Here is a 19,429-nt window from a genome sequence, read left to right as displayed (position 1 = left end):
AGTAATGCCCGAGCACCATACAGTTCCATGCCAAGTGTGTCGTTGGGGAAGAGGAGGACTGTCTGCCACTGGGACAATAAAAGTGTTTGAAAATGTTGGAAAAAAAAAAAAAGACGCAATTCCAAAGCCTCGTCCATTAATCACAAAACGTGTGCGGGAAAAAAGTATCGCACAAGTGTCATCATTTTGTCATACGGCACAAATGCAAAACCAAAAAAAATGTACGTCTGCAAGCGGTTACAAAATATAATATATGATGAAGGGCGTGGATACAACAAAAATCATGAGAGCCCCCGACTCGTCAGGACAGTGACGGACTTCCACCGAGCCTGTATTGGGGCCACTATTTGATCCCATGTTTTTGCCATAATGGAGGCAATAGCTCCTATAACACAGATGCAAAAACATCTCTAGAGCCAAAGTGGTATTTTTTTTTTTGCTGCCACAATATTATTTCTTAAAGAAAAAAAAGTAGAGTTGATTGGCACATCAAAAAAAAAAAAGAAAAAAAAAAATCTTCAAATTTTATTCCATAAGTATCAAACAATTCAAATCCACACGTTGGTGATAGAAAAACCACTGACGCGTTTCTGTGCGCTCTTAGTCACAGGCAATATTGTTTTGCTACAGACACCAGGACAAGATTCACGGCTCTGTGATTTCTTTCCGCGCTGGGATCGAACCCGGTGACGAATAAAGTCTAGATGGGATCTGTAGTTCCCTCCCTGACAATCATTTGTGTTTCCCTTGGGGTCTTGAATTTCCTTCCAATATGCAAGAACGACCTGTGTGACAATACGAGAGGCGAAAATAAGTTATTACCCCCTCCCCCATTAAGGATAAGGACTGATGTGAGGGATGATGATCGCGATGCAGCAAAACAGAAAAGTAAAATCAGGGGTTTTTTTTGTTGCATTTTTTAAGTAAAAAAAAAAAAGCAAAATGAAAGCAATGATGAAGGAAAGTAAGTAATGAATGTGAGAAATGTAACAAATGGAAATGCTGGGGGAGAATCGCCATGTCTAATATCGGTACATAAAAGACATTCAAATGGCGCCAGCGCTTGTTAATGCGTGCTGGGGAATTCACAGACCACTAAACTTCCCAAAGAAAAAAGTGCAGAAGTATTTGGGGATAAGAGGGATTGTGAGGACAAAGCCAAGGAAAGGAACGCACGCTGCTCGCCCAGATCTGCAGAACACACAGGAGGAATCACACAGCTCGCTCTGCTGCCCACATCCGCTATGTCATAGCCACCAGGACAGGCAAACCGCGCACCCCAATCCATCCTCCATGTTACATGGATGAGTCCCATGCACCCCGATCCATCCTCCATATGTTACGTGTATGAGTCCCGCGCACCCCGATCCATCCTCCATATGTTACGTGTATGAGTCCCGCACACCCCGATCCATCCTCCATATGTTACGTGTATGAGTCCCGCACACCCCGATCCATCCTCCATATGTTACGTGTATGAGTCCCGCACACCCCGATCCATCCTCCATATGTTACGTGTATGAGTCCCGCACACCCCGATCCATCCTCCATATGTTACGTGTATGAGTCCCGCACACCCCGATCCATCCTCCATATGTTACGTGTATGAGTCCCGCACACCCCGATCCATCCTCCATATGTTACGTGGATGATTCCTGCGCACCCCGATCCATCTTCCATATGTTGCGTGGATGATTCCCACGCCCCCCCATCCATCCTCCATGTTACATGTATGAGTCCCGCGCACCCCGATCCATCCTCCATATTACGTTACGTGGATGATTCCCGCGCACCCGATCCATCCTCCATGTTACAAGGATGATTCCCGCGCACCCCGATCCATCCTCCATATGTTACGTGGATGATTCCCGCACACCTAGATCCATCCTCCATATGTTACATATATGAGTCCCGCACACCTAGATCCATCCTCCATATGTTACATATATGAGTCCCGCGCACCCCGATCCATCCTCCATATGTTACATATATGAGTCCCGCGCACCCCGATCCATCCTCCATATGTTACATGTATGAGTCCCGCACACTCCGATCCATCCTCCATATGTTACATTGATGATTCCTGCGCCCCCGATCCATCCTCCATATGTTACGTGTATGAGTCCCGCGCACCCCGATCCATCCTCCATATGTTACATGGTTGAGTCCCGTGCACCCCGATCCATCCTCCATATGTTACATTGATGATTCCCGCGCACCCCGATCCATCCTCCATATGTTACACTGATGATTCCTGCGCACCCCGATCCATCCTCCATATGTTACATTGATGATTCCTGCACCCCCCGATCCATCCTCCATATGTTACATTGATGATTCCTGCGCCCCCGATCCATCCTCCATATGTTACGTGTATGAGTCCCGCACACCCTGATCCATCCTCCATATGTTACATTGATGATTCCTGCGCCCCCGATCCATCCTCCATATGTTACGTGTATGAGTCCCGCACACCCCGATCCATCCTCCATATGTTACATGTATGAGTCCCGCACACCCTGATCCATCCTCCATATGTTACATGGATGATTCCCGCGCACCCCAATCCATCCTCCATATGTTACATGTATGAGTCCCGCGCACCCTGATCCATTCTCCATATGTTACAGTGATGATTCCTGCGCCCCCGATCCATCTTCCATATGTTATGTGGATGATTCCCGCGCACCCCGATCCATTCTCCATATGTTACGTGGATGATTCCGGCGCACCCCGATCCATCCTCCATATGTTACGTGTATGATTCCCGCGCACCCCGATCCATCCTCCATATGTTACATTGATGATTCCTGCGCCCCCGATCCATCCTCCATATGTTACATTGATGATTCCTGCGCCCCGATCCATCTTCCATATGTTACGTGGATGATTCCCGCGCACCCCGATCCATCCGCCATATGTTATGTGGATGATTCCCGCGCACCCCGATCCATCTTCCATATGTTACGTGGATGATTCCCGCGCACCCCGATCCATCCTCCATATGTTACGTGGATGACTCCCGCACACCACGATCCATCCTCCATTGTTAGGATGATTCCCATGCACCTCGATCCATCCTCCATATGTTACGTGGATGATTTCTGCGCACCCCGATCCATCCTCCATATGTTACGTGCATGATTCCCTCGCACCCCGATCCATCTTCCATATGTTACGTGGATGATTCCCGCGCACCCCCATCCATCCTCCATATGTTACATGGATGATTCCTGCACGCCACGATCCATCCTCTATTGATATGTGGATGATTCCCGCGCACCTCAATCCATCCTCCATATGTTACGTGGATGATTCCCGCGCACCCCGATCCATCTTCCATATGTTACGTGGATGATTCCCGCGCACCCCGATCCATCCGCCATATGTTATGTGGATGATTCCCGCGCACCCCGATCCATCTTCCATATGTTACGTGGATGATTCCCGCGCACCCGATCCATCCTCCATGTTACATGTATGAGTCCCGCGCACCCCGATCCATCCTCCATGTTACGTGGATGATTCCCGCGCACCCGATCCATCCTCCATGTTACAAGGATGATTCCCGCGCACCCCGATCCATCCTCCATATGTTACGTGGATGATTTCTGCGCACCCCGATCCATCCTCCATATGTTACATGGATGATTCCCACGCACCCCGATCCATCTTCCATATGTTACGTGGATGATTCCCGCGCACCCCGATCCATCTTCCATATGTTACGTGGATGATTCCCACGCCCCCCCCATCCATCCTCCATATGTTACGTGGATGACTCCCGCACACCACGATCCATCCTCCATTGTTAGGATGATTCCCGCGCACCTCGATCCATCCTCCATATGTTACGTGGATGATTCCTGCGCACCCCGATCCATCCTCCATATGTTACGTGCATGATTCCCTCGCACCCCGATCCATCTTCCATATGTTACGTGGATGATTCCCGCGCACCCCCATCCATCCTCCATATGTTACGTGGATGATTCCCGCGCACCCCGATCCATCTTCCATATGTTACGTGGATGATTCCCGCGCACCCCGATCCATCCTCCATATGTTACATGGATGATTCCCGCGCACCCCGATCCATCCTCCATATGTTACATGTATGAGTCCCGCGCACCCGATCCATCCTCCATGTTACAAGGATGATTCCCGCGCACCCCGATCCATCCTCCATATGTTACGTGGATGATTCCCACGCACCCCGATCCATCCTCCATATGTTACGTGGATGATTCCCGCGCACCCCGATCCATCCTCCATATGTTACGTGGATGATTCCCACGCACCCCGATCCATCTTCCATATGTTACGTGGATGATTCCCGCGCACCCCGATCCATCTTCCATATGTTACGTGGATGATTCCCACGCCCCCCCATCCATCCTCCATATGTTACGTGGATGACTCCCGCACACCACGATTCATCCTCCATTGTTAGGATGATTCCCGCGCACCTCGATCCATCCTCCATATGTTACGTGGATGATTCCTGCGCACCCCGATCCATCCTCCATATGTTACGTGCATGATTCCCTCGCACCCCGATCCATCTTCCATATGTTACGTGGATGATTCCCTCGCACCCCGATCCATCCTCCATATGTTACGTGGATGATTCCCGCGCACCCCGATCCATCCTCCATATGTTACATGTATGAGTCCCGCGCACCCGATTCATCCTCCATGTTACAAGGATGATTCCCGCGCACCCCGATCCATCCTCCATGTTACAAGGATGATTCCCGCGCACCCCGATCCATCCTCCATATGTTACGTGGATGATTCCCACGCACCCCGATCCATCCTCCATATGTTACGTGGATGATTCCCGCGCACCCCGATCCATCCTCCATATGTTACGTGGATGATTCCCACGCACCCCGATCCATCTTCCATATGTTAGGCTGGTTTCACATTTGCGTTTTTTTTCGCGGTAATTTAGCGCTAAATAGCGCATGCGTTTTTTTTCCCTATACTTTGCATGGGATGCGCATACACATGCTTTTGTACGCGTTTTACCGCGCATGCGTTTTTTTGCGGTATGCGCTCGGGCGCACAAAATGCAACTTGTTGCATTTTTTGTGCGTCCGATTTGTCTCAAAAAAACGCATGCGCGCGCAATGCGTTTTTTTACAGCAAGACACCCATTATAAGTCTATGGTGAGCATATGTGCGCATTGGCATGCTTATGTATGCGTTTTTTTGCACATGCGTTTTTTTTTTTTACCATTAGTTTAGACAATGGAATTTAGGGGTTTGGGTAAAGTTAGGGTTAGTTAAGGGGGTTTAGGGTTAGAGTCAGGGTTAGGGTCAGGGTTAAGTATGGTTTGGTTAAGGGTTAGGGTCAGGGTTAGGGTTAAGTATGGTTTGGTTAAGGGTTAGGGTCAGGGTTAGGGTTAAGTATGGTTTGGTTAAGGGTCAGGGTCAGGGTTAGGGTTAAGTATGGTTTGGTTAAGGGTTAGGGTCAGGGTTAGGGTCAGGGTTAGGGTTAAGTATGGTTTGGTTAAGGGTTAGGGTCAGGGTTAGGGTTAAGGTTAGTTAGGGTTTGGGTTAGGGTTAAGTATGGTTTGGTTAAGGGTTAGGGTCAGGGTTAGAGTTAAGTATGGTTTGGTTAAGGGTTAGGGTCAGGGTTAGGGTCAGGGTTAGTAAAGTCATGGTTTGGGTTAGTGTGAGGGGCCACCTAATGTTGGAAAAAACGCAAACGCGGTAAAAAACGCACTAAAAACGCATACAAACGCATACAAACGCATAAAAACGCTGCGTTTTTTTCATGCATGCTCATAAAAATGCTTGAAAAAAACGCAGCAGTTGTATGCTTTTGTATGCGTTTTTCAATGCGTTTTTTTGCGGGAAAAACACGCTGCAAAAAAAAGCAAGTGTGAAACAGGCCTTACGTGGATGATTCCCGCGCACCCCGATCCATCTTTCATATGTTACGTGGATGATTCCCACGCCCCCCCCATCCATCCTCCATATGTTACGTGGATGACTCCCGCACACCACGATCCATCCTCCATTGTTAGGATGATTCCCGCGCACCTCGATCCATCCTCCATATGTTACGTGGATGATTCCTGCGCACCCTGATCCATCCTCCATATGTTACGTGCATGATTCCCTCGCACCCCGATCCATCTTCCATATGTTACGTGGATGATTCCCGCGCACCCCCATCCATCCTCCATATGTTACATGGATGATTCCCGCGCACCCCGATCCATCTTCCATATGTTACGTGGATGATTCCCGCGCACCCCGATCCATCCTCCATATGTTACGTGGATGATTCTTGCGCACCCCGATCCATCCTCCATATGTTACGTGGATGATTCCCACGCACCCCGATCCATCTTCCATATGTTACGTGGATGATTCCCGCGCACCCCGATCCATCCTCCATATGTTACGTGGATGACTCCCGCACACCACGATCCATCCTCCATTGTTAGGATGATTCCCATGCACCTCGATCCATCCTCCATATGTTACGTGGATGATTTCTGCGCACCCCGATCCATCCTCCATATGTTACGTGCATGATTCCCTTGCACCCCGATCCATCTTCCATATGTTACGTGGATGATTCCCGCGCACCCCGATCCATCCTCCATATGTTACATATTTGAGTCCCGCGCACCCCGATCCATCCTCCATATGTTACGTGGATGATTCCCACGCACCCCGATCTATCTTCCATGTTACGTGGATGATTCACACGCACCCTGATCCATCCTCCATATGTTACATGGATGATTCCTGCACACCACGATCCATCCTCTATTGATATGTGGATGATTCCCACGCACCTCAATCCATCCTCCATATGTTACGTGGATGATTCCCGCGTACCCCAATCCACTCTATCAGTGTTCCCCAACTCCGGTCCTGAAGAGCCACCAACAGGTCATGTTTTCAGGATTTCCTTAGTATTGCACAGATGATGGAATTATTGCCTGTCCAGGTGATGGAATTATCGCCTGGGCAATACTAAGGAAATCCGGAAAACATGACCTGTTGGTGGCTCTTGAGGACCGGAGTTGGGGAACACTGCTCTATTATGTTACATGGATGATTCCCGCGCACCCCGACCCATCCTCTATATGTTACATGCATGAAAGAGATGAGCTACAAACAGTACATGACATCAGAACCAATCTATCAGATCGCTATTTATTAGTGGACGACTCCATATCTGTCCTACCCAGCTATTCACCACATTTGGATCCTTCAGACAGAACCTGAAAACCCATCTCTTCAAAAAAGCTTACAATCTGTAATGACCCCGCAGTCACCTCAACACCATCGGCGCTACTGCAATCCCCCGACCTACTGTCTCTTTCCCTACCATCCCGTAGAATGTAAGTCCCCCGGGGCAGGGTCCTCTCTCTCCCATGTACCAGTCTGTGATTTATTAGTTTACTGTAAGCGATATCTGTAATTTGTATGTGACCCCATCTCATGTACAGCACCATGGAACCAATGATGCTGTAGAAATAAATAATAATAATAATAATAATAATAACAACAAAAACAACAACAATGATTCCCGCCCATGCTGGCTCAATTTCATTATGTCATTTTCTAGAATTGGGTCTAAAAACTTTTTTTCCCCCTTTGGCTGAAAACATCAGTTTTCAATAAATATGAAATGTGCACAAATAACTTGGACGTCGTCGTCTTCTCGGTGGTGTCAAGATACATTATAGTGATTTTGGAAAACCTGTATCCGTTTCCATCCAAAAAAAAAGGCAAATAAAAATCAGAAAATAATAAAAACCACATTGTATCTTTAGTGAGCAAATAATGAGTGGTGAGAAGCAGTAATGGAGACCGAGCTCTGCCGGATTATCAGAGGAGCTGAAGGTCAGAGATCGCCAAGTCACCATCGCTGAGAAAGGAAGAAACTAAAAAGGAAGGAGAGAAACAAGGGCACAAAGTGCCCGACATCAATGCAACCTGCACCGTGCAGCCACTGATGGCGGCCATGCTACAAAAAGGCCTCACTGCAAGATTTGTTATAGAGCGCCATGCTGCCACATTATGCCGCTGACCACATTCACAGCATTGGGCCACGTTCACACCAGCAGTATCCGGTCAGTATTTTGCATCAGTATTTGTAGCCAAAAGCAGGAGAGGAACAATCAGAGGAAACGTCTAATAGAAACAAGTCACCACGTCCGTATTCATCACCATCGACAATTATGGATGTAAAATACTGAATGTGTGAACGAGGCCTTTGCGTCACAATCCTCAAGAACAGAAAAAAAAAAAAAAAAATTAAAACTGGTTAGAAATTAATTTTTAATCTTAAAGCTCCGGACTCTCGTTCCCACGTAATATAAACGTTGCAGTGTTTTTGCATTTTACAATTCAAATCAACGTGGGTTCATGAAATCTCGCGCCCCCTGTGCGCTGAAAGACGCTCTTGATCTGTACATTTTTGGTGCCATTTTTTCACTATGAGCTTCTATGTGGAACATTAAAATTGCAGGTAAAAAATGCAGTAAAAAGTGCAGAATCCTGGCTTTCTGACAGTTCTAAGTCTGGTTTCACATTAGCAATTTTTTTAGAGCAGCACATCATGCGCCCCTATGTTTAACATGGCGGGCGCATGGTCTAGCGTTTGCACGTGATCGTATGCGTTTTCGTGCGCATGCGTTTTTTTGTAGTGTGCTCCTAGGCGCGCCAGATGTAACCTGTTGCATTTTTGGGTGCGCCCACCTGTCAAAAAAATCGCTTGCGCACGGAATGCGACAAAATAACGCATTACAGTCTATGGGAACGCAGGCGTACCCATGGACATGCGCAGGCTTGCGTTTAAAATCGCATGCGTTTTAAGAGTTAACATGGCTAGAAACTGGTTAAAATGCATGCGCCTAAAAAAAAAATCACAATTGCATGCAAAATTCATGATGCGCTTTTTTGCATGCGTTTCTATTGCGCTCGAAGTGCAGCGCTAAAAAATGCTAATGTCAAAGTAACCTAATCTGCACCAAAAATGCAGCAAAAACAATGCCGTAATCGGTGCAGATTACTATTGGCGCACACACACCTGCAGAAGAAAAGCAGCAAAAAAAAAAAAGCAGCGGTTCTACACATTGGAACGAGGCCTGACAATTCTAGGCTTCTACCATTTCTCATCCTGAAAAAAAAAAAAATCTAATCAAATAAGTTGGTGAAACACAAAAATCCCTTATGTGGGAGCCGAAAAATCCATTACCATTGAAAATGAACACGGTGTCGAGATTAAACAAATATTCAGAGACAAAAGTAATACTAAGAAAACGATCGCACCCGCGAGGATCTGTACAAGCACCGCCGAAAATGATCTAAGTGGGGAGATGGCGAATTCTGGGTGTCCGGCTGCTCACAGGGGCCGCTGTTCTACAAGAACGCTCTGTCCTGAGCGGCGCCTCCCTCTACAGCAAATCAGCTCTCTGTAAACCAAAAATCACGATAATCAGCCCAAGGCCGAAGCTGAAATTTAGAAACTGGAGAGTTTACGTCGACTGCACAAATCTATAACTTTGTCAAGCAAGAAGACGACGAGACAAGGCAGCAAACCTGCATGCGGACGTTCTACTGATCTACGTAGCACAAATTAAAAGCGCTGAACTATTATAGATGCAAATTACAGAAAGGCCGAGCAGCAGAACTCAGCAGCACGATAAACTGTCAAGAATTAAAAGAAAAAAAATCGAAAAAATACAACAACTAAAAATCAGAAAAAAAAAACAAAACAAAAAAAATCACAGTAATTGAAGCCGGAGATTTCTTGGCTACACAGCACTACAGCGAAGATCTGTGACCTCACCAGAATCAGTGACTGCGCGGGATCATAAATTATAGCGAGATTACAGCTCCGTGCAGCCACTGTATAATTGGTGAGTGGGGAGTGAGTCTCCTCGCAGATAGCGGCACGGGCCAGAGGTGATCGCTAACCATTGACACTTCAACAGCTTGTGGTTTCAAACGCTTCTATATCTGGAAATCTAAGACTAAAAACATCTGTAAGAAAAGCAAAGAAACACTGAAAACTTGCAATTTCTCCAAAAGAAAAGGTGTCAAAAAAAATAGACGTCAAAAATATCAAACACATTTAAAAGGGGCAAAAAGCGCTAATTAGATGACACCTAGGTCAGAAGTATGAAAAAATGTGCGCCCAAGTCTATGGAGCAGAAGACCATAGAGTATTATCGACAGTCACGGCTGTCATCTAAAATCGTTACACTGAGCGCACATCATCTGTCAGAAGGTGTAACGAAGATCAAGGGCATATTTCCCGTCTCGCATACAAGGCGTGACTTGCACACATTGTCAGGTCTTTACATCTACTACACAGTATCAAGCCGAGCATCTATTGTTCTGCGCTCACGTGTGAAAGTGTCCTGACGCACATCATCATTTCATGATCCGGAATTCCCGATCGGTACACTTGCAAAAAACAATCATTTAAAGAAATGAAATTGTTGACTTCTGTATCACTGTACAAGACTTAACGGAGTTTGGTTCTTTCCAAGATCTAAGCACATACACACTTCTAGTCTTCAGGTGAAAGTAAAAGAAATAACTTCAGTCATAAAAAAAAAAAAAAAAAGGTCAATAACAAAAAAGGAACTAGATTCCCAGTAATAAAAACAGACCCAAGAAAATGAAAACGAGACTTGGCTTTGAACAATGTTTAGTGAAACTTTTGATTTTGCAAAAGTAACTTTGAGTCCCGGCAATTTTATTAATATTTTTTTTCCCCTTACTTCACTTTAATGCATTTATTATTTTTTTTTATTTGTTCTATTTAATTTTGAATGATTTTCACTTTTAAACATTCAATATTTTCCGCATTTAAAATATGTCTGTTTATATGATTATATGCTAATGAATATAAAAGTAATTAAAAAATTAATAGAGAAAAATACACATTTTGAATTTAGAACATTAACGTTCACATTTAGCTACTTTTGTATCTCATGTGATTATATAACTTCACTTAGATAAAAGCCAACCATGACTATAAGGGATTATAAATTATGATTTACACTATACTTTACCTGTGACATTAATTTGTCTATAAATGACAAAACAATAACAAAAAGACAGCGCTTTGACCCACACAATGCCACCAAGAATGAAGCTATAAAGCAGACCAGAGACACACGGATCTTACCTTGGGCTAAGTCCTGAAGGATGAACTCTAGAGAGTATCGGAGAATGAAGTTGTTATTCCACACGTACAGCTGGTTGTCCCTAGGGTTGTAATCCACAGCGGCGATGTATTGATACTGATTGGGGAACGGAATATCAACAGCGTCTCCTCGGTTCAGCTTGGTGTTGAAGATGTAGTCAATTGCGTTCTTCCCGGTTTCACTCTCATTGTCTTGGTAGACGGAGCGCACCACATACAGGACCCCACATATCATAAATGCATTGGAGGCCGCCCGTTTATCGTAAGAGGTTTCAAACGTTGCCTCAAACCGTAGGGTGTAGGGATTTAATTGGCTAATCACGATCATTCCATTGTTTTGCTCCGTCGCGTAGACTACCCACAAGCCATTTTCATCGACCGCCAAGTCGATATCAGTTTTCCCACCCCATCTATATGGAGATGTGTCGTGGTAATTGGCATAATTTATAATTGCTTCCCCGCTCTTGATTCTAGTCCTCAGGTCAAATTTAACAATATTCCTTGTCCTTTCCTTGTTAAAAAACACTGCCCCGTCGTAAACCACAAATCCAGTGCCGTCCACCCGGTTAGGAAGTTTGTAGGTTGTAGTCTGTCGGCCATTTTGAAAATCTTGCAATGAGGCGTATTCTATTAATGTATCCGTACGATACGGAGTCCAGGGCATGAAATAAATTTTATCTGCAGCTTGGAGGGGGTCTTTGCACCAGGCACCTGCCTTCTGTTCAGCTTCAAAAATATATGGTGAGTCCACAACTCCTTTCAACACCCCAGGGCAAACAAAAACTAGTGAAAAGTAGAAAGAGGATTATTTCACAAAACAGATATTAACATCGTTTCTCTCTTAATCATGTTGAGTAGCAATATATTCAATAATAAGAAAAAAAACAAAAAAAAAAAATTAACAAAAAGGTGACTTTAAAAAACTTTAGATGAAGAATGTGACATTCATGGTGCTAAAGTAAACTACTAATCTACAACAGATAACATTTTAGTGTAGTAAATCTTATCACCGTAATGGAGCAGAAGTATGACCTTCATTTAGGCTGAAATCTGTCAGACAATGAAAAACCACACGCAACGTTATGCCAAGAAAAAGAACGTGGATGGTTTTCCATTGGTGCTTTAAAAAGATATGAACTGAGGGAAGAAAACAAAGCAAGAACATCTCCAAAAATGAAGGAAAACAACATTTATACAGCAAATATTGGGCTGGAAAACTAAAAAGATAAATTAAAAAAAATCATGAAAAATAAAGAAAAGAAGAAGAACCCCAACAGACAAAATTGGAGCAATGGAAGAAACAAAGCCTGTACATGAGGCATGCTTGGGGAAAGAGTAAAGGAAGCCAGGCAAAAAAGTACATGACTAAAGGAAGAGGAAAATAAAGGAAAAACAAAAAGAAAATCACTTAGGGTTCAAGGAAGAGAGCAAGAAAACATTTCCCACAAGAAATGCAGAGACTGTGTCCCACCTATGTGACATATCCAGAACACTGTTTTATTAGCAGTCAACTTGTGTATGAAGTGTAGAAATGCAATCCTGCTGAATACAGAACGTCAGTGTTTAGGGATAAGGGGGATCGAGAAGGTTAACATCCATATGGCACATAACAGGGAGCTGGGGGTTCGGGCTGGAATTCGTTATTTACCTTTTTGCTCCACTTCTATTTTAAGCATTGGAAGAGAAAGTGAAAAAGGGGTGCAAGGAGAAAAAAGAGAGATTAACATGAATGGACCATTTACTCGATAGCGCAATCAGTACACACACTAAAGTAGGGACACAGCAAGAAATCCGCTAATTTGGATAAATGAAGAGACTGGAACACCTAGTGAAAGAAAGAGCCGTTATACGATCGGTGGTGATGGGGGGGGTCGATGGAAGTTCTGACCAGCTTTCAATATGTGGGTAGGGGGAAAGACATGCATCTCCAAACCGCTGGCCGAGAAATGGCCGACTTGTGCAAATAGCTCAACTGCAACACAAAACATGTAGACATCTACCGGAAACTACCCGCTACATTGTCTAATCTGTGGCCGCCGCGATGGCCGGCAAGCCCCGAATTCTCGTTTACACTGGTGATGTATAGGTCGTGCATTTATACAGATATTTATTTACCATTTTATTTTATCCATTTCATTTATAGAAAGGAAGGCGGCCGGAGCTAAAAATTCCCAGCAAGAAAAACGACTAACCGTTCTAAACCCAAGTGTAAAATGTCACAAATCAGTTTTCTGAGCCACAGTTTTACATTAGCTCTAAAAAACGGTAATTTTTATCTTTCCCAAACAAAATTACCGAGGCTCAAAAAAAGGAATTTCCAAGAGATACTGGTTGGGAATGTAAAATAAAATTAAGATGACACTATGGGGCTGGTATCACACATTCAATCATCATGGCCCAAATGTGAGCTGCGATGTGCAGACCCGGCCATGGGACTCCTGACCCAACCTCTGCATCATGGGCCCAGTAGGCTGTCAAATTCTTCAGGACACCTGTGACCAGTATAAAAATAAATTTCCATTCTTGGATTATGATACATGGATGGGTCTAAGGGGTAGTGTCTCTCCTTGTTGAGAGTGACATACTTGACATGCCAGTGTAAGGAGACTTATAGGCCATGCAATGCTCCCCTCGGAAATTAAACATGCAAATTGCCTCTTCAGAGAGGAAGGGGACTTGTACTCAGTGACAAGGCTCGTTAAAGGGTCGATATTAACGTTCAACTTCTGAAGAGGCAATTTGTATACACAGACGGGTGAAATGCCTAAAAGGAATATTCTACTTATTCCTACTCTTAAAGTTAAAACCTCTCTGTATTTTCAGTAAACACTACAAATTTCCATTTGGAATTCTCAAATATTCAGGTTTCATAATTAGATTTAGGCCTCGTTCCATTTATCATTTGGGTTTTTTTTCCCCCACTTTCACTAACAAAAAAAAATCTGATCCCACTATGGGATTGTTCATATTCATCCGAAACACCAGGTGTCGTGCCGAACCCCTGCAAGGAGCCGGATCACAACATTCATTATTCAATCAGATGCAACTGGTGAAAAAGCGGTATGACTACTGAAGCCATTATGGGGCACAAGAAAACTGATCCGGATGACACGGATTCATGGAAATAGACATTCTGTATTTAAAAATGGAACTACGGTACTTTTTTTTTTTTTTTTTTTTTAAACATGCAGCCTTCAGATTCCCCAAAACGCAGCAGAGAATAATGCAGAGTTTACACTACATGTGAACACGGCCTTAAGGTGCATCGCTTATATCAAAAAGGAAAACAGAATATCATACAATAAGGACATCACTTTCACTCAGTTACCATGTTGTGTGTAGAAAAAAATAACAGTATTTGTTAAAAGGTTTTGTGGATCTGCCGGCTGCGGAGAACGCACCATCTGCGTTACACGACCACGCTGGATTGTGAACAAAAATAAACTGTGCTGCTAATTAGCGCGTGTAAGGAGGGAAAAGCAAAACAAATTCTTACATTTTGTGCTTTTAGGCTATGTGCACACAGTGTGGATCCTCCCGCGGATTTTACTAAATCCGCAGGTCAAATGACCTGCATTTTTCCTGCGGATTTCTTCCTGTTTTTTCGCGGTTTTCCACTGCGGTTTTCCACCAGCGGATTTGTAGAATGGAGCAGGTGAAAAACTGCAGAAAACCGCACAAAAGTGACACGCTGCTTTTTTTTTCTCCGCACAAAAACCGCGCGGAATTAACAGCAGCATGTGCACAGCGTTTTTTTTTTTACATATGCTTTAATGGTACTGTACATCACCTGCAGCTCTGCTGCAGATCCGCAGCAGAATCCGCACCATGTGCACAGAGCCTTAGTGTCTACATTGGATCTAAACACACAGGGGAACACTAGTATACCCATCTAAGTACTGATACACATAGGGGAACACTAATAAACCCATCTAAGTACTGATACGCCTAGGGGAACACTAATAAACCCATCTAAGTACGGATACGCCTAGGGGAACACTAGTAAACCCATCTAACTACTGATACGCCTAGGGGAACACTAGTAAACCCATCTAAGTACTGATACACACAGGGGAACACTAATAAACCCATCTAAGTACTGATACGCCTAGGGGAACACTAGTAAACCCATCTAACTACTGATACACATAGGGGAACACTAGTAAACCCATCTAAGTACTGATACGCCTAGGGGAACACTAGTAAACCCATCTAACTACTGATACACATAGGGGAACACTAGTAAACCCATCTAAGTACTGATACACACAGGGGAACACTAATAAACCCATCTAAGTACTGATACGCCTAGGGGAACACTAGTAAACCCATCTAACTACTGATACGCCTAGGGGAACACTAGTAAACCCATCTAAGTACTGATACACACAGGGGAACACTAATAAACCCATCTAAGTACTGATACGCCTAGGGGAACACTAGTAAACCCATCTAACTACTGATACGCCTAGGGGAACACTAGTAAACCCATCTAACTACTAATACACATAGGGGAACACTAGTAAACCCATATAAGTACTGATACACATAGATGGGTTTACTAGTGTTGCCCTATGTGTATCAGTACTTATATGGGTTTACTAGTGTTCCCCTAACTACTGATACACACAGGGGAACACTAGTAAACCCATCTAAATATCGATACGCCTAGGGGAACACTAGTAAACCCATCTAACTACTGATACACACAGGGGAACACTAGTAAACCCATCTAAATACCGATACGCCTAGGGGAACACTAGTAAACCCATCTAACTACTGATACACACAGGGGAACACTAGTAAACCCATCTAAGTACTGATACACATAGGGGAAAACTAGTAAACCCATCTAAGTACTAATACACATAGGGGAACACTAGTAAACCCATCTAAGTACTGATACACATAGGGGAACACTAGTAAACCCATCTAAGTACTGATACACATAGGGGAACACTAGTAAACCCATATAAGTACTGATACACATAGGGGAACACTAGCAAACCCATCTAACTACTGATACACACAGGGGAACACTAGTAAACCCATATAAGTACTGATACACATAGGGGAACACTAGTAAACCCATCTAACTACTGATACACACAGGGGAACACTAGTAAACCCATCTAACTACTGATACACACAGGGGAACACTAGTAAACCCATCTAAGCACTGATACACATAGGGGAACACTTGTAAACCCATCTAAGTACTGATACACACAGGGGAACACTAGTAAACCCATCTAAGTACTGATACACATAGGGGAACACTAATAAACCCATCTAAGTACTGATACACATAGGGGAACACTAGTAAACCCATCTAAGTACTGATACACATAGGGGAACACTAGTAAACCCATCTAAATACCGATACGCCTAGGGGAACACTAGTAAACCCATCTAACTACTGATACACACAGGGGAACACTAGTAAACCCATCTAAGTACTGATACACCTAGGGGAACACTAGTAAACCCATCTAACTACTGATACACACAGGGGAACACTAGTAAACCCATCTAACTACTGATACACACAGGGGAACACTAGTAAACACATATAGGTACTGATACACATAGGGGAACACTAGTAAACCCATCTAACTACTGATACACACAGGGGAACACTAGTAAACCCATCTAACTACTGATACACACAGGGGAACACTAGTAAACCCATCTAAGCACTGATACACATAGGGGAACACTTGTAAACCCATCTAAGTACTGATACACACAGGGGAACACTAGTAAACCCATCTAAGTACTGATACACATAGGGGAACACTAATAAACCCATCTAAGTACGGATACACATAGGGGAACACTAGTAAACCCATCTAAGTACTGATACACATAGGGGAACACTAATAAACCCATCTAAGTACTGATACACATAGGGGAACACTAGTAAACCCATCTTTTTACTGATACACATAGGGGAACACTAATAAACCCATCTAAGTACTGATACACATAGGGGAACACTAATAAACCCATCTAAGTACTGATACACATAGGGGAACACTAGTAAACCCATCTAAGTACTGATACACATAGGGGAACACTAGTAAACCCATCTATCTACTGATACACATAGGGGAAGACTAATAAACCGATCTAAGTACTGATACACATAGGGGAACACTAGTAAACCCATCTAAGTACTGATACACATAGGGGAACACACTAGTAAACCCATATAAGTACTGATACACATAGGGGAACACTAGTAAACCCATCTAACTACTGATACACACAGGGGAACACTAGTAAACCCATCTAACTACTGATACACACAGGGGAACACTAGTAAACCCATCTAAGTACTGATACACATAGGGGAACACTTGTAAACCCATCTAAGTACTGATACACACAGGGGAACACTAGTAAACCCATCTAACTACTGATACACACAGGGGAACACTAATAAACCCATCTAACTACTGATACACATAGGGGAACACTAGTAAACCCATCTAAGTACTGATACACATAGGGGAACACTAGTAAACCCATCTAAGTACTGATACACATAGGGGAACACTAATAAACCCATCTAAGTACTGATACACATAGGGGAACACTAATAAACCCATCTAAGTACTGATACACATAGGGGAACACTAATAAACCCATCTAAGTACTGATACACATAGGGGAACACTAGTAAACCCATCTAAGTACGGATACACATAGGGGAACACTAGTAAACCCATCTAAGTACTGATACACATAGGGGAACACTAGTAAACCCATCTAAGTACTGATACACATAGGGGAACACTTGTAAACCCATCTAAGTACTGATACACACAGGGGAACACTAGTAAACCCATCTAACTACTGATACACACAGGGGAACACTAATAAACCCATCTAACTACTGATACACATAGGGGAACACTAGTAAACCCATCTAAGTACTGATACACATAGGGGAACACTAGTAAACCCATCTAACTACTGATACACATAGGGGAACACTTGTAAACCCATCTAAGTACTGATACACACAGGGGAACACTAGTAAACCCATCTAACTACTGATACACACAGGGGAACACTAATAAACCCATCTAACTACTGATACACATAGGGGAACACTAGTAAACCCATCTAAGTACTGATACACATAGGGGAACACTAGTAAACCCATCTAAGTACTGATACACATAGGGGAACACTAATAAACCCATCTAAGTACTGATACACATAGGGGAACACTAATAAACCCATCTAAGTACTGATACACATAGGGGAACACTAATAAACCCATCTAAGTACTGATACACATAGGGGAACACTAGTAAACCCATCTAAGTACGGATACACATAGGGGAACACTAGTAAACCCATCTAAGTACTGATACACATAGGGGAACACTAGTAAACCCATCTAAGTACTGATGCTTTAATGGCAGCACTGACTTCATGGTCATAAATCTGTGTATATCTACTTAACACTGCACAAAAATAGTTCACTAAACAAAAACGTCCAATCTGTCATTTTCCATATATCCAATGCAATCTGAAATACTCTGGCATTATCAGTGGAACGGTTAGAGCAGCACCGCCTTATTTGATGTCCCTTAAATAAAGGGTTACTATTAAATTTGCAATTTAAAAAAATTAATAAAATTGCACTCAAGCTGCGGGAGAAATTAGAAATATTGCTTTTTTTTTTTTTTTTTGGGGGGGGGGGGGGGGGCCGGATACAAACAATTGTCTTATACCAGCGCCCTGTAGTTCTGACCTGCTCTCAAGGTTAATGTAAGTGCTTGTAATATCCGAGCGACACTCTGCACGTGCAAAGCACCTGCACATATTTTATTGTGAGATTTATAGGAAGGCATGCTAATAGGCCACAGCAATGTTTTTAATATGGTTGGAACACATTAGCCAAAATGCACAGGGGGCAATAAAAATAGATATAAAAAATGCGAAAAAAAAAAACTACATATGCAGCTATGTAATGTGTCACCAGGGCATAGGAAATGCTCAGAAAGAACATTCACAGCAACACAGATGAACGCGTTTTCCTGTGGTGGTGATGTCACCATTCTTCTAATAAATTAATAACGCGCCGAGTCATGAACAATGGTTCAGACGGCAGCACCGCTGTCACCTCCGCAGGTCGGCGTCAGGCTCCGCAGATGAGGCATTGTTACCACTTCTCAAAATACAGCAAGAAATACAGTCTAATGTTCAGAGATG

The 19,429-nt window shown here is 43.6% G+C and overlaps 1 protein-coding gene across 21 annotated transcripts in view; it reads right to left on the bottom strand.

The window, feature by feature from the left end:
- The window catches only part of ADGRL2 (adhesion G protein-coupled receptor L2), a 218,755-nt gene that overhangs the window by 49,167 nt on the left and 150,159 nt on the right, over nt 1-19,429 (bottom strand). For all 21 annotated transcript variants that reach the window (XM_073544888.1, XM_073544884.1, XM_073544885.1 and 18 more), the window contains exon 5: nt 11,180-11,980. In XM_073544888.1, coding sequence (XP_073400989.1) covers nt 11,180-11,980 — 801 coding nt within the window. The remainder of the gene's footprint in view (nt 1-11,179; nt 11,981-19,429) is intronic.

This window comes from Dendrobates tinctorius, unplaced genomic scaffold (genome assembly GCF_039654945.1).
Source record: "Dendrobates tinctorius isolate UK_male_01 unplaced genomic scaffold, ASM3965494v1 ptg000138l, whole genome shotgun sequence".
In the NCBI taxonomy this organism is placed as follows: Eukaryota; Metazoa; Chordata; class Amphibia; order Anura; family Dendrobatidae; genus Dendrobates; species Dendrobates tinctorius.
The sequence above is the reverse complement of the archived record's forward strand: the minus strand, read 5'-3'. Positions and strand labels throughout refer to the sequence as shown.